This window comes from Podarcis liolepis (genome assembly GCF_965112155.1).
Source record: "Podarcis liolepis genome assembly, chromosome: 2".
Lineage (NCBI taxonomy): Eukaryota > Metazoa > Chordata > Lepidosauria > Squamata > Lacertidae > Podarcis > Podarcis liolepis.
The window spans coordinates 113,511,765-113,532,931 of record NC_139555.1 but is presented as its reverse complement, the minus strand read 5'-3'; the positions used below and the strand labels follow the sequence as shown (position 1 = coordinate 113,532,931).

Below are 21,167 nucleotides of genomic sequence, written 5' to 3'. Positions count from 1 at the left end.
ACTTTTATGCTGGCCTAATAAAGGTCTATAGGGGACGCTGGTGGCGCTGTGGGGTAAAACCTCAGCGCCTAGGACTTGCCGATCGCATGGTCAGCGGTTCGAATCCCCGCGGTGGGGTGAGCTCCCGTTGCTCGGTCCCAGCGCCTGCCAACCTAGCAGTTCGAAAGCACCCCCGGGTGCAAGTAGATAAATAGGGACCGCTTACTAGCGGGAAGGTAAACGGTGTTTCCGTGTGCAGCTCTGGCTCGCCAGAGCAGCTTCGTCATGCTGGCCACGTGATCCGGAAGTGTCTGCGGACAGCGCTGGCTCCTGGCCTATAGAGTGAGATGAGCGCACAACCCTAGAGTCTGTCAAGACTGGCCCGTACGGGCAGGGGTACCTTTACCTTTAATAAAGGTAGTTTATTAAAGGGACACAGGTGGTGCTGTGGGTTAAACCACAGAGCCTAGGACTTGTCGATCAGAAGGTTGGCGGTTCGAATCCCCGTGATGGGGTGAGCTCCCGTTGCTCGGTCCCTGCTCCTGCCAACCTAGCAGTTCGAAAGCACGTCAAAGTGCAAGTAGATAAATAGGTACCGCTCCGGTGGGAAGGTAAACGGCATTTCCGTGCACTGCTCTGGTTCGCCAGAAGCGGCTTAGTCATGCTGGCCACATGATCTGGAAGCTGTACGCCGGCTCCCTCGGCCAATAAAGCGAGATGAGCACCTGAACCCCAGAGCCGGTCACGACTGGACCTAATGATCAGAGGTCCCTTTACCTTTAATAAAGGTAGTGGCACTACTACTGCTCTTTCCACATTCATTGATTTATTTACTTATTTACTCAGTACTGTATACCACCCTCCATCTGAACATCTTGGGGGTGGGGTGGGGGGTTTAACAGCATAAAAATACAGAATACGACCACAAAGGACATAATATAAAGCCCATAACCCTCCCCCACCCTCACACCCCACAAAGACATTTAAAAGTACACAGAATGTTAATCCTTCGTATGAGGAACTCCATCCTTTCCTGTGGCAGCACCTGCGGAACTCCCTGCACCTTGAGACCAAGCAGGCGCGCCTTCGCCACACCCCTTTCTACACCAGCTGAAAATATTCCTGTTTTAGGAGCCTACCCAGATGCTTAATGGTTGAGGTAGCTTTAATGTGTTTTAGTATTTCTTTTCACATGCGGTATAAAGTGCGGGAATTTTTATGAAACGAACAAAGGAGTCAATCAACAGCGTTCTTACAGGGATTTCAGAATATTTATTGCAGGGCAATATGCGGGGGTCGAGGTGCTGAACTAGGCAAGGGAGACCGGAGTCCAGGGCCCTCAGATCCTAACAACTGGAAGGGGGCAGAGGTGAATAACGCTTCTCCTTGTTTTCTTAAAAGGAAGAAAGGAAGGAAGCCACCAGTTGGGATATAATAATAATAATAATAATAATAATAATAATAATAATAATAATAATTATTATTATTATTATTATTATTATTATTATTATTATTATTATTTATTTGTACCCCGCCCAGCTGGCTGGGTTTCCCCAGCCACTCTGGGCGGCTTCCAACAAAGATTAAAAAAACATTAAAATGTCACACATTAAAAACTTCCCTAAACAGGGCTGCCTTCAGATGTCTTCTAAGCACGGGTATATTCCTGCCTTGCAGGGGGTCGGACTAGATGACCCCCGGGTCCCTTCCAACAAGTGCCGTGCGCTGCAAATTGGTGGCGGTGACGCAGGCGTTGCAGCAGACGGCTACAGGCGGGGTCCTTCCGCAATGGGAAAGTAGCACGTGGGGGGGAGAAGCTGCAACCGGCTGGACTTGCAGGTAAGAGGAGGACCCCGCCCCCTCCCTTCCCCTGAACCCAGGAGTCCTGCCATGGGGGGTTCCCCCACCCCCACCCCGAGAAAAAGACCCCCCCCCAAGCATTTCATTCATTGCCGGAGAGAGACTTATTGCAGATTCTCAGTCCAACGCCTTCCCACCCCCCTCTAGCGCCCCATTTGTCTCCAGCAAAACCTGGGAGTTTCGACTCCTGTTCCCAAGTTTACTGCAGTTTCTGGTTTCCTCCCAAAGAACCCACAAAATTGCTCATGGATTTCCTCCCGCGATCCAAAGCTGCCGGCTGCTGCCAAGACCCCGCCGCCAAACACTTCCCTGCCCTCTCCCAGAGTCAGTGTAAGGCAGTAATAAGAATAAATAAAAATAAATTTCATTTATACCCCGCCCTCCCCAGCCAAGACCGGGCTCAGGGCGGCTAACACCAAATATAAAAACGATTGAAATACAGCTTTAAAAACAAGATTAAAATACAACATTAAAATTCAACCTCATTTCAGTACTAGAGCTATATGGACCCGATGGCCTGCCTCAATATAAGGCAGCTTCCTAGGTCACTATCCCATCCCAGAGTACAGTTTACTACCTGCTCCTCACTTTAGTTTTAATTTCGTCAATCAGCCGGTCTCTCTTTCTCTCCTATTCTCTACTTATTAAAGAAAAATCTGATCCCAAGTCCAGATTTAAACAGTTAGTTCTTTTTCTCATCTGTCCCCCACTCCAGTCCACATGCAGATAACTTGTTGTATTTCCGATGTAAACTCCGAGGTCTGTTGTTTGATTATTCGTACAGTGGTACCTCGGGTTACATATGCTTCAGGTTACAGACTCCGCTAACCCAGAAATATTACCTCGGGTTAAGAACTTTGCTTCAGGATGAGAACAGAAATTGTGCTCCGGTGGTGCGGTGGCAGCAGGAGGCCCCATTACCTAAAGTGGTGCTTCAGGTTAAGAACAATTTCAGGTTAAGAATGGACCTCCGGAACTTAACCTGAGGTACCACTGTATTGAGCTAGCGGGATGCAGATTTAACATCCTTTGCCTCATGCCAGCAGAATAAGGTCCCTTTGTACTTACGCAAGTTAATTTATTTGGATTTTTGACATGTCATGGTTACAAGTCCTCGGAGCTTGTGACGTCGAAATAGTTTAAAATAAATAATAATAATAATAATTAATAATAATAATAATAATAAAGACAGAGGGCCTTCTCGGTAGTGGCGCCTGCCCTGTGGAACGCCCTCCCATCAGATGTCAAAGAGATAAATAATTACCTGACATTCAGAAGACATCTTAAGGGAAGTTTTTAATATGTAACGCTGTACTGTTTTTAACACTGATTGGGAGCCGCCCAGAGTGGCTGGGGAAACTCAGCCAGATGGGTGGGGTATAAATAATAAATTATTATTATTATTTAAAATAAAACTATATACATGCCTATGCTTCAAATTGCACATGGCTTTTTCACCCAACTGCTGTTTGAACCTGTTCCCACCACCCCAGTGCCTGAGGGAGAGCTGAGAGAGGCAGATCTGGGAGCCAGGACTCCTGAGTTCTCAGGGTGGGACTGGGGAATAGCAATAGTAATAATGACAGTTTACAACAGGGATGAAATTGCTGAAAGGCAGGCTTCCCATGACATAGAAAGGGTTTGAAGGTGAATTGGGGACCAGGGCTCTTGCCGATTTAAACTCCTCTCCTCCATATGGTGGTGGAATTTTTTTAAAAAAAGACCCATAAAGTTGTAAGGCCTTTTATACATAACTCTGTGGACAAACATATTGGAGGTTGGAAATCCTGAGGAGAGTCTCTTCTAGCCATCTGTAGCATTTGTATATTTGCCCTAAGTAAGTAGACCGATGAATCCTTGTTTGCATATTGCATCACCTCAGGTGGACAGAAATCAGGTTTGTAGTACAGTGGTACCTCAGGTTAAGAATTTAATTCGTCCCGGAGGTCCGTTCTTAATCTGAAACTGTTCTTAACCTGAGGTACCACTTTAGCTAATGGAGCCTCCCGCTGCCGCCGCGCGATTTCTCTTCTCATCCTGGGGCAAAGTTCTTAACCCCTATTTCTGGGTTAGCGGAGTCTATAACCTGAAGCTTCTGTAACCTGAAGCGTCTGTAACCCGAGGTACCACTGTACTGGCCTCGTTTTCTGCTAGAAACTTGAGATCTTCCAACTGAAGCCTCAAGCAAAATAATTTTGATTTCAGGGATTTGGTTTGATGTGACAGCATTGAGCTGAACTCAGAGTTCTTTCTCTCTCTCCCCCCCACACTCCCAGTTATCCCCTCCCTCAGCTTCCTCCGCCCCCATCTCAACAGTACAGTGGTACCTCGGATTACAGATGCTTCAGGTTACAGATGCTTCAGCTTACAGACTCCGCTAACTCAAAAATGGTACCTCAGGTTAAGAACTTTGCTTCAGGATGAGAACAGAAATAGCATGGCGGCAGTGGGAGGCCCCATTAGCTAAAGTGGTACCTCAGGTTAAGAACAGTTTCAGGTTAAGAGTGGACCTCCAGAACGAATTACAGGTGAAACTCAGAAAATTAGAAAATCGTGGAAAAGTTCATTTATTTCAGTAATTCAACTTAAAAGGTGAAACTAATATATGAGATAGAGTCATGACATGCAAAGCGAGATATGTCAAGCCTTTATTTGTTATAATTGTGATGATCATGGAGTACAGCTGATGAAAACCCCAAATTAACAATCTCAGAAAATTAGAATATTAAATGAAATCAGCAAAACAAGGATTGCAAATGGAGCAATATTGGACCTCTGAGAAGTAGAAGCATGCATATGGACTCAGTACTTGGTTTGGGCCCCTTTTGCATCAATTACTGCCTCAGTGTGGCGCGGCATGGATGCTATCAGCCTGTGGCACTGCTGAGGTGTTATGGAAGACCAGGAAGCTTCAATAGCAGCCTTCAGCTCTTCTGCATTGTTCGGTCTCGTGTCTCTCATCTTTCTCTTGGCAATGCCCCACAGATTCTCTATGGGGTTCAGGTCAGGCGAGTTTGCTGACCAATCAAGCACAGTAATCCCATGGGCACTGAACCAGGTTTTGGTACTTTTGGCAGTGTGGGCAGGTGCCAAAGTCCTTCTGGAAAATGAAGTCAGCATCCCCATAAAGCTCGTCTGCGGAAGGAAGCATGAAGTACTCCAAAATTTCCTGGTAGGCGGCTGCATTGACCCTGGACTTAATGAAGCACAGTGGACCAACACCAGCTGATGACATGGCTCCCCAAATCAACACAGACTGTGGAAACTTCACACTGGACTTCAACCATTTGGTACCGTGTGCCTCCCCATTCTTCCTCCAGACTCTGGGTCCTTGGTTTCCAAATGAGATGCAAAAGCTGCTCTCATCAGAAAATAGATTTGGAGAGCCATGTCTCATATATTAGTTTCACCTTTCAAGTTGAATTACTGAAATACAGTGGTGCCTCGCAAGACGAAAATAATCGGTTCCGCAAGTCTCTTCGTCTAGCGGTTTTTTCGTCTTGCGAAGCAACCCTATTAGCGGATTAGCACTATTAGCGGTTTAGCTGCTATTAAAGGCTTAGCGGCTAAAAGGCTATTAGCGGCTTAGCGGCTTAGAAAAAGGGGGGGAAGCAAAAAAAATCGCAAGACTCGCAAGACGTTTTCGTCTTTCGAAGCAAGCCCATAGGGAAATTCGTCTTGCGAAGCGCATCGAAAAACGGAAAACCCTTTCGTCTAGCGGGTTTTTCGTCTTGCGAGGCATTCGTCTTGCGGGGCACCACTGTAAATGAACTTTTCCACGATATTCTAATTTTCCGAGTTTCACCTGTAAGTCCTTAACCCGAGGTACCCATGTATCTTGTCCTTAAATTGTTGTTAAACAGTTAGGAGTTGGAAACCTTCACCAGTCTACCTCAGATCACCCAGAGATCTGGCAGGAGACCCCAAACTACCCGCTTCCCATCTCTGACCTACCTTCCTGTAGCGTAAGTTCCTTCGATCTAGTCTTGCCCTCTGCAGGAGCAGAGAACGTCTTCTCCCTCTTCTTCACGACAGCCCTGTTGTCTTTCCAAGAGGGCTCTTAACGCCCTCCCTCTTAACGCTTTCATTGCCCTTTCTTTCCAGGTCGCCATGCCAACTCTGTACCTTTCCCCTCATCCGGATAACTTCCAGAATCTGCGGGTGCTGGTTGCGGCCCGCTATGGCCGACACGAGCCCAGGGTGGTCGCTCTGCCTCCTGGCAAGGAGCTGGGGAAGCCTTCCTTCTCTGTGCCCAAACTCCCAGCTCTGGAGACCCAGGCGGGCGTCCGTGTCTCTGGCGCAGCGGCTGTTTCTTACCTGCTGTGTCCGGATGCCATGAGAGGGCAGAGCTCAGAAGCCAGCGCCCTGGTACGGCAGTGGGTCAGTTTCGCAGACTTGGAGATCGCTCCTGCGGCCTCCGCAGCTGCTTTCTCTGTGCTGGGAGTCTCCAAGCAAAGCAAACAGGTGAGAGGCAGGCTAACTCTGCTGTGACGGGGTAGGGTGCTGTGTCTAACCCATAGCATAGTGGTTAATGGAGTGAGCTGTGAGCCAGGAAGAAAGTGGGCAGGGCGGGGGAGGAAGTGTTAAAAAAAAAAAAGCTCTGAGAAATAACTCTCGTTTATTTGAGACAAATGAACAAAACGAAAAGCATAAACATACATACAAGTGCTGTACACTTTTCAGCACCCGCCCAAAACGTTGTTGTTTAGACCAGCCTAGCCAGGCATGTGTAATGCTGGCTTGTGTTTTAATTTGGTTTCCCGCTTTTCATTGATTTTAATTATTTTTTTTGAAAGTTTAAAATAGTTGCGTTTAACTGCTTTGACTGATAATTTTATCGCTCTGTTCTTTTCGCAATCTGCTCTAAGGATTTTCTTTTAAGAGTTGTGCGCTATATACCGTATTTTTTGCTCTATAGGACGCACCCGACCATAGGACGCACCATGTTTTAGAGGGGGAGAACAAGAAAAAAAAATTTTCCCCCTCTCTGCTCAGCGCCCCTTCAGTGAAGCGGCAGGAGAAACGGAGCCCCTTCCATTTCACCTCCCACTTGGCTGAAGGGGCGCCGCGCAGCTCTCCCTCTCTGCTGAAGCTGGGAGAGCAAGACTCTCCTGGCTTCAGCAAAAGGAACCTGAAGCCTGCGGAGCGCAGCGGGAACTTGCGCTGCGCTCCGAAGACTTCAGGCAGCTATCCCTGAAGCCTGGAGAGCGAGAGGGGTCGGTGCGCACTGACCCCTCTCGCTCTCCAGGCTTCAGTGAAAGCAACGCGAAGCCAAGGGGCGGGGAGGGAGCGCTCTCTCTGCGCTTCGGAGGCTTCGCATTGCTATCGCTGAAGCCAAGGAGCCTGCATTCGCTCCATAGGACGCACACACATTTCCCCTTAATTTTTGGAGGGGGAGAAGTGCGTCCTATAGAGCGGAAAATACGGTACATTTTGCCAAATAAATAAATAAGCAAGCACACTATGCAGCTGAGCCCCACGTTGCTCTGTGCTGTTTTCTTTCCCTACTTTTGCAGGATCCAAAGGTCATGGCGCCAGCGTGTTTAACAAGACTCTAAACACTACACTTTTTAATTCATTGTTTTTGTTTGATTTTAACCCCCCCCCCCAAATCATGAGTAAGGGCGTTTCGTGAGCTAGACCGCATACAAGGTGGAAGGGACAGAGTGGCAGGGAGTAGTGCCAATGTACCTCAACAGAGCGGGAGGGTCACCTTTAATTCAGGGACCCCTTATGCAGAAAGGCCCTGCAAGGAGTCCAGGCGGCAGGTATCTTCTGAGCATTGTACCATGAGAGGCGGTGGTTTGCGGGTGTGATCACACACTCTTCTCTTGCCCAGGTGACAGACCGCGCTGTGACAGAGCTCCAGAGTCTCCTTGCGGTGTTGGACGGCCACTTGAAGCTGCGGACATACCTGGTGGGCGAAGCCATGACGTTGGCCGACGTGACAGTTGCATCTTCTCTGTTGCTGCCATATAAATATGTGAGTCCCCTCTGCAGCTTCCCTCCCATCCTCTGCTCCAATGGGGCATCGGTAGCATAATTTTGCAGCAGTTTCTACTCCTCTGCTTTTGTTGGGGCAGGGAATCAATGGCTCTGCACTCTGTTGGTGCTGACCTTTAAAGCCCTAAATGGCCTCGGTCCTGTATACCTGAAGGAGTGTCTCCACCCCCATCGTTCAGCCCGGATACTGAGATCCAGCGCCAAGGGCCTTCTGGTGGTTCCCTCACTGCGAGAAGTGAGTTTACAGGGAACCAGGCAGAGGGCCTTCTTGGTAGTGGCGCCCACCCTGTAGAATGTCCTCCCTTCAGATGTGAAGGAAATAAGTAGCTATCTTATCTGTAAAAGACATCTGAAGGCAGCCCTGTTTAGGGAAGCTTTTAATATTTATTGCTGTATTGTTTTTAACACTTGATTGGGAGCCGCCTAGAGTGGCTGGGGAAACCCAGCCAGATGGGTGGGGTATAAATAATAAATTATTATTATTACTATTATTATCATCACCTGCAGATGTTCTGCCTTAACGCTGTTGTTGGGTTCCTGCCCTTCTTCTCACCTATATTCATAATGGTATATCTCGCGCTCGTGTTCCTCTCTTCATCTCCAAATGATTCCTCTAGGTTCTCGACCAAGCTCTCCGCGCTTCATACACCAATGTCACCCGGTGGTTTCTGACCTGCGTCAATCAGCCAGAATTCCAGTTTATCTTGGGTCCAATGAAGCTGTGTGAGCAAACGACTGTAGTGGGGACCCTGAAATCAGATCTCAGAGGTAAGGTGCTGCTACCGTTGTCCTCGTTCCCAGACCCTCGTGAATTTGCTGAGGGCAAAGAAACCTCAAGGAAGAACAGAGCTACACTCTATATTGCTTGGGAGAACAGGTTGTTGTTGTGACAGTTTAGTTTTGAGCTGGGTAGGCTTTTGGTCTGACCTAGCAAGGCTTTTCTGTTCTTGTCGCCCTCAATCTGAATAGGTTGGCCGTAGAGTCAGGGATCCACTGCTGATTTAGTAATAGTCATCATAATCAGCAGTCCTTTTTTAAAAAAAAGGAAAATAAGGTGTTGGTACTTACCATGAAAGGAACACAGGTGGTGCTGTGGGTTAAACCACAGAGCCTAGGGCTTGCCGATCAGAAGGTCGGCGGTTCGAATCCCCGCGGCGGGGTGAGCTCCCGTTGCTCGGTCTCTGCTCCTGCCAACCTAGCAGTTCAAAAGCTCATCAAAGTGCAAGTAGATAGGTACTGCTCCGGCGGGAAGGTAAACAGCGTTTCCGTGCACTGCTCTGGTTCGCCAGAAGCGGCTTAGTCATGCTGGCCACATGACCTGGAAGCTGTACGCTGGCTCCCTCGGCCAGTAAAGCGAGATGAGTGCCGCAACCCCAGTCTGCGACTGGACCTAATGGTCAGGGGTCCCTTTACCTTTACTTACTATGAAGTTGTTACAGTAAGTGCCGCACTTTTAACATGGGGGGGGGAGGTGCCAGTACTTTGTGCCCTTTAGTACCCCCAGAAAAAAGCACTGATGGTGGTGGTGATGATGATGAAATAAAAATAATATATTTCTTATTCCCTGCCCATTTGACTGGATTTCTCCAGCCACTCTACGCGGCTTCCAGCAGAAATACAAAACATCAAACAGGGCTGCCTTCAGATGTCTTCTAAAAGTCAAATAGTTGTTTATTTCCTTGCCTTGACATCTGGTGGGAGGGCGTTCCACAGGGCAGGCGCCACTACCAAGAAGGCTCTCTGCCTGGTTCCCTGTAACCTCACTTCTTGCAGTGAGGGAACCGCCAGAAGGCCCTCGGCGCTGGACCTCAGTGTCTGGGCTGAACAATGGGGGTGGAGACGCTCCTTCAGGTATACAGTATAGGAGTTTAATGGTTAGCACCAGCACTTTGAATTGTGGTCTGAAACATGTTGTTCATAGAGGCACAGACTTTTTGGCAGCGGTGGGGAGATGTGGGTCTAGTGCAGGGGTGGCGAACCTTTAGCCCTCCCAACTATTAATCTGGGCTACAGTTCCCATCATCCTTGACCATTGGCCATGCTGGCTGCCGCTGATGGGAGCTGGGGCCCAACTGGAGGGCAGATGGCAATCAAGCAAGATTTATTCACAAGGCTGCTGCACATTGGTTTCAGTTACAAATAGGTAGCCGTGTTGGTCTGCCATAGTCAAAATAAAAAAATTCCTTCCAGTAGCACCTTAAAGACCAACTAAGTTAGTTCTTGGTATGAGCTTTTGTGTGCATGCACACTTCTTCAGATACACAGATCTTCAGGTGTATCTGAAGAAGTGTGCATGCACCCGAAAGCTCATACCAAGAACTAACTTAGTTGGTCTTTAAGGTGCTGCTGGAAGGAATTTTTTTATTTTGCACATTGATTTATTTCCTTTCTTCTTAAGAACCTAAGGCAGAGTTTTCAGAGCCCAAGGAGCTCACAGAGCCGCCCAAAAGCGCATCCCAGCTAAAGAAAGAAGCCAAAAAGAAAGAAAAACTGGAGAAGTTTCAGCAGAAGAAGGAAAAAAGCCAACAGCAGCAACAGCAGCAACAACAGGGGGAGGTAAGAAAAGCCAAACAAAATAAAAAAATAAAAAATAAAAATAAAAAATCCTTCCGGTAGCACCTTAGAGACCAACTAAATTAGCTATTGGTATGAGCTTTCATGTGCACGCACAGAGTGAGGGAAGATTTAAATATTCCAGAAAAGAAGAAAATAGGATCCTTGTGTGTGAGAGAGATATTTTTCAGTGCTGTCTATTCCAAAAAAAGAGCTCCCTGCATGTGGAATGCTAGTGTGTTGGGGACTGAGGGATTCTGGTCTCGCCAAGATTTGAGCAGATTTGGGAGATGTTTGGGGAAAGGAGAGGGAAGACAAATTCCATGACACTTGTGCATGCGATGTTTTGGATAAATGCCACCCAATGATTGTTTAATTATTTTATTATTGACCGGGTTTTCTTACCTACCCTGTCACTGTAAGTTCCCAGGGTAGGTTGAATCAATATAAAACGTCATTCCAAACAATTTTCAGTCAGAAGAATACAGTGGGTTCCTAAAATACACCTCAAGTTGGTATGTACGTGTATATATGTGTGTGTGTATCACTAATAATAATAAATAAAATTTATTTTAAACCTCGCCTTTTTCCAGTAATAAATAAAACCGGGAAAAGGTGACGTTTAAAAAATTGCACGCCGAACTTGCCTGAATTCAGGAAAATAGCAAAGAGCTTGGGGCAGGGGGCGATAATAGTGTTTGAGGCCTGTTTCCACCTTCCTGCCCCCATCCTGATTCTTTGCAGAAGAAGCCAAAAGTTGAGAAGAAAGAGAAGAAGGATCTAGGGGTCATAAGCTACAACATCCCAACTCCCCCAGGAGAGAAAAAAGGTAATGTTAGTGGGGTGGGGGTGGGAGGGAGCTGGGCAGGGCTGGAGTTCTCTGCCCCACACTGCGCTCAGGTGTCCGACATGCCAGCTGTGAAGCCCATTAACCCAAGCGGGGGTCGTAATGTAGCCGAAGCAGCAGCACCCAAACACCGCAGGGAGGTATTAGGAGGCCTCAAAGTCTCTTTTCTCCTTCCAGATGTGGAGAGCCCAATGCCTGACTCCTACAGTCCCCAGTACGTTGAAGCCGCCTGGTACCAGTGGTGGGAGAGCCAGGGCTTTTTCAAGCCAGAGTATGGGGTGAGTTTGAGCCTGGGGCGACTACGGGGCGGGATTTTCTCACCCCATCCCCCCGGGAAGGTAACATGGCCAGCCTAATACTTTTTGGCGCCTGAAGCCGACAACAAAATGGCCGACAGGCACACCCCTCAGCCAGGGAAGAAGGGGCGAGGGAAGATTACACCACGGATGGGCAGGGGTGGATAAAGATCTACGTTGGGATCTGCCGCCCCAGCGGACCTTGCTGCCTGAGGCGGTTGTTTCACCTTGCCTCATGGTTGGGCCGGCTCTGTGGCTGATACCCGGAGGGCCACCTGCCTCACAAAAATTGCTCTCCTTTCCAGCGTCGCAGCGTCTCCGAGCCAAACCCCAAAGGCCTCTTCATGATGTGTATCCCTCCTCCCAATGTCACCGGATCCCTCCATCTTGGCCACGCCCTCACCAACGCCATCCAGGACTCTCTGACCCGATGGTGAGGTTTCCTTCAGTTGCCTTGACTACAGCCTTCTGGCCTTACGCCAGGGCCCTTCCTAGACGTCTCTGTCAACCTGGACCCTCTGTGCCCCACCCCTTAACTGGCATTCTTTGGCCTTGCCCCAGTTTTGCCCTGCCTGATCGCTGAGAGCCAGTGTGGTGTAGTGGTTAAGAGCGGTAGACTCGTAATCTGGTGAACCGGGTTCGCTTCCCCGCTCCTCCACATGCAGCTGCTGGGTGACCTTGGGCCAGTCACACTTCTCTGAAGTCTCTCAGCCCCACTCACCTCACAGAGTGTTTGTTGTGGAGGAGGAAGGGAAAGGAGAATGTTAGCCGCTTTGAGACTCCTTCGGGTATGATAAAGCGGGATATCAAATCCAAACTCCTCCTCCTTGCCCCAGTTTTGCCCTGCCTGAGAGCTGATTCAGGTAGCCCCAACTCCCAAGGGGCATGGGGCTTTGTATAGGTCGTTAACACATAAGTCCACAGAATGGGCTACAGTGCACAGAATTCAGATTCCTGAGAATCACTGCGTTTTCGATTGGAACAAAACAAGTTCAAGTTCCTAACCCTCATGGTCTCAAATATACACTTGAAAGGGTGTTCAGACCTCTGTGGCCTCTGTAGCGCCTTTCTCTCCCCATGGCTAACCTAAACAGAGGTTATGTAAAGGTATGCAAAATGGTGAATAGGCTAAATATACTACCATAATTTGTACAGAGGGACACGGGTGGCTCTGTGGGTTAAACCACAGATCCTAGGACTTGCCAATCGGTTCGAATCCCCACGACGGGGTGAGCTCTCGTTGCTTGGTCCCTGCTCTTGCCAACCTAGCAGTTCGAAAGCACGTCAGAGCGCAAGTAGATAAATAGGTACCACTCCGGCGGGAAGGTAAACGGCGTTTCCGTGCGCTGCTCTGGTTCGCCAGAAGTGGCTTAGTCATGCTGGCCACATGACCCGGAAGCTGTACGCCAGCTCCCTCGGCCAGTAAAGCGAGATGAGCGCCGCAACCCCAGAGTCGGCCACGACTGGACCTAATAGTCAGGGGTCCCTTTACCCTTTACCTAATTTGTACAGGTTGAAGAATTGTGGTGTTCCCGGTATGGAGGCTTGCATTTTAAATGAAAAGTAGCCTCAGGAGGCTACTCTTTCGACCAGAGGATTCCTAGGAGAGGGATTTGTCCTGGAATTCTACTCAATATTGATCCAGAGCAGAGCCTCAACGTATAGTTAACAGCGTAAAAACTGAAACTCGTTGCAGGATTCCCCAAAAATAGACCAGAAGCAATTATATATCATCCCGCAGAGCTTTCCTGAAGGCAAATGAGCAGAATGATCACAAATCCAGTACATTCAGGATTGGCACTGTCCATAAGAAATCCAGTTGCAGCAGACTTAACTTCAATTTACAATAACTTATCATAAGTCTAAACCTTAACACTAAGTGTACTATGTACAGAACACCAGAAGGAAAAGAGATAGAGAAAGTGAAAGCCAGGCTCCTTCTGGCCCTACTTTTACAGTCAACATGACTTTGATTGAAAGAGATAAGAGAACCCGTTTAGGCCAGCTGTACTCAGCTTCTCTGAAGGAGTAACCCAAACATCATGGACCTTCTGCTTGTATCTTTCACACAGAGAAGCTTCCAGAACCCCCTTGAATTAATTAGAATAGGAAAGATCTCTGCACATCAGATCAATACTTTCTGTAAATGCAAACTGACAGGAATGTGGCTTGGACCTTTTTCCACTCCTAGTTTTCCTATTCAAAATTCCCCTGTCCCTGCCCATTTGCCTCTGTGGTATTCTGGAGAAAGAACCACACTTTCTCAGCACGAGTACGGCAAACAGGAGCACAGCCTTCAAGGTCCACATTGTTTGTCATATGACAGGCATGGCCAAACTTGACCCTCCAGATGTTTTGGGACTACAATTCCCATCATCCCTGACCACTGGCCCTCTTAACTCGGGATGATGGGAGTTGTAGTCCCAAAACTTCTGGAGGGCCGAGTTTGGCCATGCCTGTCATAGGAGGATAGCCAACAAAACGTGTCCAGGTGTTGCTGGGCTCCAATTCCCATCAGCCCTAGTTGTCGGGGATGATGGGATTTGTAGTCTGGCAGCACCTAGAGAACGCCGCATTGGCTGTTCCTGAACAACGTCGCCTGAGGAACAGCTGCTCACGGCCCCTGTGTCTTCCAGGCACCGGATGAAGGGGGAGACCACTCTGTGGAACCCCGGCTGCGACCACGCCGGCATTGCCACGCAAGTGGTGGTGGAGAAGAAGCTGTGGAAGGAGCAACGGAAGACGCGGCACGACCTCGGGCGCGAGCTGTTCGTCGAGGCCGTCTGGAAATGGAAGACCGAGTGAGTTGTCTCAAGGCTGGCCCCGTTTTTCTGACCGCCTTGAACCTCGTCCCTGTGCCTTGTCACGTCTTCTAGAGACATGACGTGCTCAGGGTGCTTTTTCCCTCTGGCTCTTTTCTTGCAGAAAAGGCGATCGGATCTACCACCAGCTGAAGAAACTGGGCGCCTCAATGGACTGGGACAGAGCCTGCTTTACAATGGACCCGGTAATAGCAACAACAACAACAATAATAATAATAATTTATTCATACCCTGCCCATTGAAAGCACATCAAAGTGCAAGTAGATAAATACTTCCAGCCGGAAGGTAAACAGCGTTTCCGTGCGCTGCTCGGGTTTCGCCAGAAGCGGCTTAGTCATGCTGGCCACATGACCCGGAAAAACTGTCTGCGGACAAACGTTGGCTCCCTCGGCCAGTAAAGCTAGATGAGCACCGCGACCCCAGAGTCGTTCACGACTGGACTTAACTGTCAGGGGTCCTTTACCTTTATACCCTGTCCATCTGGCTGGGTTTCCCCAGCCACTCTGGGCAGCTCCCAACAGAATATTAAAAGCACAAGAAAACATCCAACATTAAAAACTTCCCTAAACAGATGTTTTTCTAAAAGTCAGATAGTTGTTTATTAACTTAACATCTGGTGGGAGGGCGTTCCACAGGGCAGGCGCCACTACCGAGAAGGCCCTCTGTCTGCTTCCCTGTAACCTCACTTCTCGCAATGAGGGAACCGCCAGAAGGCCCTCGGAGGAGGACCTCAGTGTCTGGTCTGAACAATGGGGGTGGAGACGCTCCTTCAGGTATACTGGGCCTGACGGATAAGATCAACCTGATGGGACGCCTCTATTAATCATCGCTGACCAGTTCAGGAAATGACTGGTCGTGCCAATAGTCTTCTAGTGGCAGACTTTAGACTTATGGGAGCTGCTTTGGGGTTTTGTTTTTTCAATGTTGTTTTTTGGCTAAACCTCAAGATCCACCAACTGGATTTTGCAGTTATATTTCAGAGTCAAACAGACTGTGCTTTTGTTTGCGTCCCGCAAGAGGTGGAATGGGCTGAACTGAACTTCTCCCTTGCTTTGTCCACAGAAACTCTCCAACAGCGTCCAGGAGGCTTTTATCCGGCTGCACGAGGAAGGCGTCATCTACCGAAGCACGCGACTCGTGAACTGGTCGTGTGCCCTCAACTCTGCCATCTCCGATATAGAGGTGACAGGGTCGGGAGAGGCTGGGCAAATGGGATGCTGCCGCCCCCACTTCAGTTTGCCCTAGCTGGTCAGCAAACCCCACTTGCTTGCCTTCCTACTTTCAAGCTGGCCAGGTGTGGCCCTGAATGTCACCTCCCTCTTCTTCAGCCTTAGCGTTGCCTTTGTGGCCAGAGTCACACCATACATTTAAAGACCACTTTAGACAGCCATGGCTTTCTGGCAGAGGATTCTGGGAGCTACAGTCTGTTACGGGGGCCAAGGGTTATTAGGAGACCCTCGTTTCCCCTCACAAAGGCTGCAGTTCCTAGAGTGGCCTAACAATCCTTCCTCACAGGGAATTCTGGGAATTGCAGCTGTGTGAGGGGGAACCACTCCCAGAATTCTTAGGGGGAAGCCGTGACTGTTTAAAGCAGTATCACAGCGCTTTGAATGTACTGTGTGTGAATGTGGCCTTTGTTGAACTCACCAAGGAAGGAAGAGGAGGACAAAATGAGAGTCATTGGCTCCAGCTCTCCCTACTGTTTGCCCCCTTACTGTCTCCCCACCTGCCCCCTCTGGGTGGGAGAGAACGCAGGATGGGCATAGGGCCAGCTATTGCCCCTGTGTTAGGCCCAGTGAGAAGAGGGTGACACACCTTGGGCACCTTCCTCTTCCTCAGGTGGACAAGAAGGAGCTTACGGGCCGGACGCTCTTACCTGTCCCCGGCTACGAGAACAAGGTTGAGTTCGGGGTGCTGGTCTTCTTCGCGTACAAGATCGAAGGTTCCGGTGAGTCAGGAGACCTGGTGGGCAGTTGGGTTGGGATCAGGATCTGACGCCCTTTCTTTTTTCTCTGACTCTTGGCTCGCTCCGTTGTGGGACGAGCATTTCTCAGAGAGGAGCACTGACCTGCCATTTTCCTTCCTTCCTTCCTTCCTTCCTTCCTTCCTTCCTTCCTTCCTTCCTTCCTTCCTTCCTCCCTCTCTAGATGAAGAAGTGGTGGTGGCCACAACCCGTATTGAGACGATGCTGGGGGACACCGCCGTGGCTGTCCACCCCAAGGATCCCCGGTACAAAGTAAGTAACCGTGAGGGCTGCTAGCAGAGAGCGACTGAAATTAAAACGGAGTCTGCAGAGCAATAAGAACGAATAAGACTTTACAAAGGGTACTGGGATGAGGAGAAATAAACAGGGAGGCTTATCTTTCTTGTCGGGGAAGAAACTCCACCAGAACAACTTTTCCCTCCCAACTCCACCAATTGTCAAATCTCAGTAAGTTTTCCTGGCTGACATATAACTCCAATCAATAAACACATGAGACATAACCGTATTTATCTTAGATAAATATGATATACTATTCATAGTATCAAATTGTAAATTTCAACAGAAGTAACTCATAAAGTTCAACAAACAAAGCAGAAGACCCAGTGGATCAGATCGTTCTATAGTCAGTTCATTCATAAGGTCCGTCCGTGTAATGGTTATCCATTCCACCTGTCTGTTCATAAAGTCCAAACCATCCCCATGAAAGGTTGTTACAGTTCCACAAAATCCTTTCACAAAGTCTAAGACAAGGATTTCAGGAATATAGGCCTTGTTTCGCCGTCCTGGGCTTCATCAGTAGTTAAAGCTCATATATGATATTACAGGATAGTGGATCCCATGGCATAGTAGTAGTTGTTGAAATTTACAATTTGATACTATGATTCGTATATCTTATTTATCTAAGAACACAGCCGGTTACGTCTCATGTGTTTATTGAGTATGCTTTACGTGACCATAGGTTTGTTTGTTGTTGCTTTAACATATAACTCCTAGCATCTTCTTCCATCCAGCCTAATACTGTAATAGGATGAATGATTGCTGGCTGAATGATTCTTGCTGCTGCACTTCCTGGTGAAAGACAAATGAACACCTGTAGTGTTCTAGGTTAGATTTATTTGAAAGGGTTATTGCAAGCATAGGGTTAGTACTGAAAAATTTTACACATCACTTGGGAAGACAGGCGAACTAATATCAGTGTACTGGAAGAAGCAAAGATCATCAGTTGCAAAGCAATGATTCTTCAACATCAACTTCGTTGGACTGGTCATGTTGTGCGGATGCCTGATGATCGTCTTCCAAAGCAACTACTCTATTCCGAACTTGAAAATGGAAAGCGTAATGCTGGTAGTCAACAAAAGAGGTTTAAAGACTATCTCCCGGCAAATCTAAAAAAATGTAGTATAAACACTGACAACTGGGAAACACTGGCCTGTGAGCGCTCCATTTGGAGAACAGCCTTTACCAAAGGTGTCATGGACTTTGAAGACACTCAAACTCAGGACGCAAGGGAGAAACGTGCCAAGAGGAAGGCACGCTTGGCAAACCCTCACCATGTACAACTTCCGCCCGGAAACCAGTGTCCCGACTGTGGAAGGACGTGTGGATCCAGAACTGGCCTCCACAGTCACTTACGGACTCATTGTTAGAACCGTGTTTATGGAAGACAATCTTAGTCGGCTACGAGTGATCGCCAAAGAAAGAAGAAGTACCAGAGTTAAGGTGCTTTTTGCTCAATTGTGCCTGGTGCCTGCTCTGTATTTTCAGATATGGTCAGTATGCCCAGGCGGATGAGGGAGCATTTCCTGTATTTGACCAAGCTGCTTAAGAGCTCCCTCCACTTTTTCTTTTTGGAATAAATGAAGAACAAGTAATCTCGTTTCACTCAGTGGAATATGGCACCTTAGTTAGTGATGAAAGTTGTAACAGGATGAGAAGGCAGTTCAAACACAGCTGGTGTGGGCAACCTTTGACCCTCCAGGTGTTGCTGAATTCCAGCTCCCATCAGCCCCGTCAAACATGACCCTAATGGCCAGGGATGATGGGAGTTGTAGTTCAGGAACAGGCTCCCCCACACTTGAAAATATAGGATATTTTGCCACAGGAAGAGTGTTACAGGAATGGAGAGCTGAGTTGGGTGGGCTGCAAATGCGTGGAATGGATCTTCTCTTAAGGACTGGATGTGGGCAGTAGATTCTACTTCAGATTACCTTTTTGGAGTATTCTTTATTTGGATGGTCTGGGAATACTTTAGCTAAACTTTTCTCCTCTCTCTCTGTTTGTCTCCCAGCACCTGCACGGCCGGAGAGTCCTCCATCCCTTCACTGCTAAGTGCTTGCCTATAGTTTGCGATGACTTTGTAGACATGGAGTTTGGAACTGGTATGTCTGTTTATATATATATATGTATAGATACAGTGGTACCTCGTTGTGCGTCTGCCTTGTTGAGCGCCCATTCCGTCCAATGTCTGCAGCAAACCCGGACGTACCGGAATGGGTTACTTCCGGGTTCGCCGCTCGTGCATGCGCAGAGGTGCAAACTGCTCCGCGCACGTGCGCAGATGCGGCCCTTTGTCCAGTGTCCTTTTCGGCCAGCGATTGGGGCTCTGGAATGGATCCCGGTCACAAAACGAGGTACTACTGTATAAATTTATTTTTATTAAATTTTCTGTTCTACAATTTAGAATATTCAATTAAAAAACCTTAAAATATCAGTGATTTCCCTTCTTCTCTTTCCATGGTTCATTTTGCATAACATAAATCACTGCATATTTTATATAAACTAAACCATTCAGTATTCCATTATTACATCCATCAAAACTAATTTACACTGTTGAATTCATCTTGACGCTGCCAACGTTTTCAAGTGTACACCCCCCCCCCCATATTCAATAAACAGTTCCCAATCTTCTTTAAACGTATGTTCTTCTTGTTCTCTTATTCTATATGTTAGGTCTGCAAGCAGTGCATATTCCATCAGTTTAAGTTGCCATTCTTCTTTAGTTGGGCCGCAGTAGTGGCATACATAAATAAACTTTTTTTGACACCTTGGAATTTCCATCTGAATTATCCCCAACAAAAAGGACTCTGGTTGTTGTTGTTGTTTGGAAAAGTGTTTTTAAACATTTCCCCCCCAATTTATTATAAATTATTTCCCAAAAGAACTGGTATGTCTAGGTGGAGACGCTCCTTCAGGTATACTGGGCCAAGGCCATTTAGGGCTTTAAAGATCAGCACCAACACTTTGAATTGTGCTCGGAAATGTACTGGGAGCCAATGTAAATTTAAATTTAAACTTTCCCCCCTCCAAGTTTAGTTTCGTGTTTCTGACAGCAAGCTTGGTTTTTCAGCTGAGTGAAGGTCTTCTGTGAAAGCTCAGGCAAGTTCTCCTGAGCTCGTGAGCCTTACTCGCAGGCACAGCAGCCTTGGTTCACAGACATTTATAACCTTTGCGCTGCTGTGGGACTCCCTCTTGAAAGACTTGTTGGTTGTGTATTAATTCACACACACACACACACACACACACACACAGAAACACAAACACATTTGCTATCTGCACTTTCGAATTGTCCTCCTTTGGGTGGTGACTTGGCGTTTAGGGGCATGCTGTTTATGTACTGTATTTTTCGTCCCATAGGACGCTCCGTCCCATAGGACGCACCTAGTTTTTTGGGGGGGAAATAAAGGGAAAAAAATTGTTCCTTTATTTCACCCCCAAAAGCAGGTCAGGGAAACCGAACCAGGTCGAGGAACAGCGGGATGGCGGCGCTGCGCCTCCCTTCTGTCCCCCGAGCTTGTGGGGCTGGCCCATGTCTGCCCGGCGCGAGGGGCGCTCTGCATCAGGGCTCCCCGCCTGCCTAGCGGCAGGCTGCTATCCGCAGTGTGGGGAGCCCTGCGGGGAACTCCTGCAGGGCTCCCCATGCTGCAGATGTCTGCCCAGCGCAGTGGGCGCTCTGCTACAGGGCGCCACTCGCGCTGGGCGGCAGGCTGCTATCTGCAGCCTAGACATCCCTGTGGGAACTCCCGCAGGGCTGCCTAGGCTGCGGATGTGTTCCCGAAGCGCCGGGCACTCTGCTTTCAGGGTGCCCGACGCTCCGGGAAGCAGGCTGCTATCCGCAGCCTAGACATCCCTGCGGGACCTCCCGTAGGGCTGCCTAAGCTGCGGATGTCTTCCTGAAGCCTGGAGAGCGAGAGGGGTCGGTGCGCACCGACCCCTTTCGCTCTCCAGGCTTCAGCGAAAGCCTGCATTCGCCCCATAGGACGCACCCAGATTTCCCCTTCATTTTTGGAGGGGAAAAAGTGCGTCCTATAGGGCGAAAAATACGGTATTTAATAGGATTTATACACTGCCTGATCATGTAAAAAAAAAAAAAAGTCCTCAAAGCTATTGGTGTAGGTGGGCTGTTCCTGATGAACTTCAGCACCTCAGGGTCTGCAGCTGCACTGCCGGGTGTAACTCGAAGAGCCTTCTGGTTGAAGGCTGGGAAAAGCACCTGCCCAACTGCATGCCTTCAGCTGCACTTAAGAGACTGTGGGGTGGGCAGTTGGGAAGCGACCTGAACAGCCACCAGTTAGATCCAAAGGCAGGATGGATGCCGTCCTCTTCTAATTTCTCCTCCTCCTCTTCCTGCGTCTCTCAGGGGCTGTGAAAATCACCCCGGCCCACGACCCGAACGACTACGAGGTGGGCCTGCGCCACGGGCTTGACTTCATCACCATCATCGACGAAACCGGCTGCCTCGTCAACGTGCCCCCCACCTTCCAGGTATGGATGGGAGGAGCGGGTTGTACGGTGGATCTCGGTGTCAGTTTCTGAGAACCACAAGT

The 21,167-nt window shown here is 48.5% G+C and overlaps 2 protein-coding genes across 3 annotated transcripts in view; both read left to right on the top strand.

Moving 5' to 3' along the window:
* Window positions 1-21,167, top strand: part of DDAH2 (DDAH family member 2, ADMA-independent) — a 323,504-nt gene that overhangs the window by 80,583 nt on the left and 221,754 nt on the right. The gene's annotated exons all lie outside the window — the stretch shown is intronic.
* The window catches only part of VARS1 (valyl-tRNA synthetase 1), a gene marked incomplete at its 5' end in the record, with an annotated part of 33,829 nt that continues 18,611 nt past the window's right edge, over window positions 5,950-21,167 (top strand). Inside the window, 14 exons of one of the 2 annotated variants that reach the window (XM_083491191.1) lie at window positions 5,950-6,303; window positions 7,679-7,822; window positions 8,460-8,610; window positions 10,241-10,398; window positions 11,143-11,224; window positions 11,420-11,520; window positions 11,844-11,971; window positions 14,175-14,339; window positions 14,464-14,545; window positions 15,423-15,542; window positions 16,200-16,308; window positions 16,508-16,596; window positions 18,632-18,722; window positions 20,981-21,105. In XM_083491191.1, the coding sequence (XP_083347317.1) occupies window positions 5,950-6,303; window positions 7,679-7,822; window positions 8,460-8,610; window positions 10,241-10,398; window positions 11,143-11,224; window positions 11,420-11,520; window positions 11,844-11,971; window positions 14,175-14,339; window positions 14,464-14,545; window positions 15,423-15,542; window positions 16,200-16,308; window positions 16,508-16,596; window positions 18,632-18,722; window positions 20,981-21,105 (1,899 nt within the window). Of the gene's footprint in view, window positions 6,304-7,678; window positions 7,823-8,459; window positions 8,611-10,240; window positions 10,399-11,139; window positions 11,225-11,419; window positions 11,521-11,843; window positions 11,972-14,174; window positions 14,340-14,463; window positions 14,546-15,422; window positions 15,543-16,199; window positions 16,309-16,507; window positions 16,597-18,631; window positions 18,723-20,980; window positions 21,106-21,167 lie in introns of both variants that reach the window. The other variant, XM_083491190.1, reaches the window with a different exon arrangement.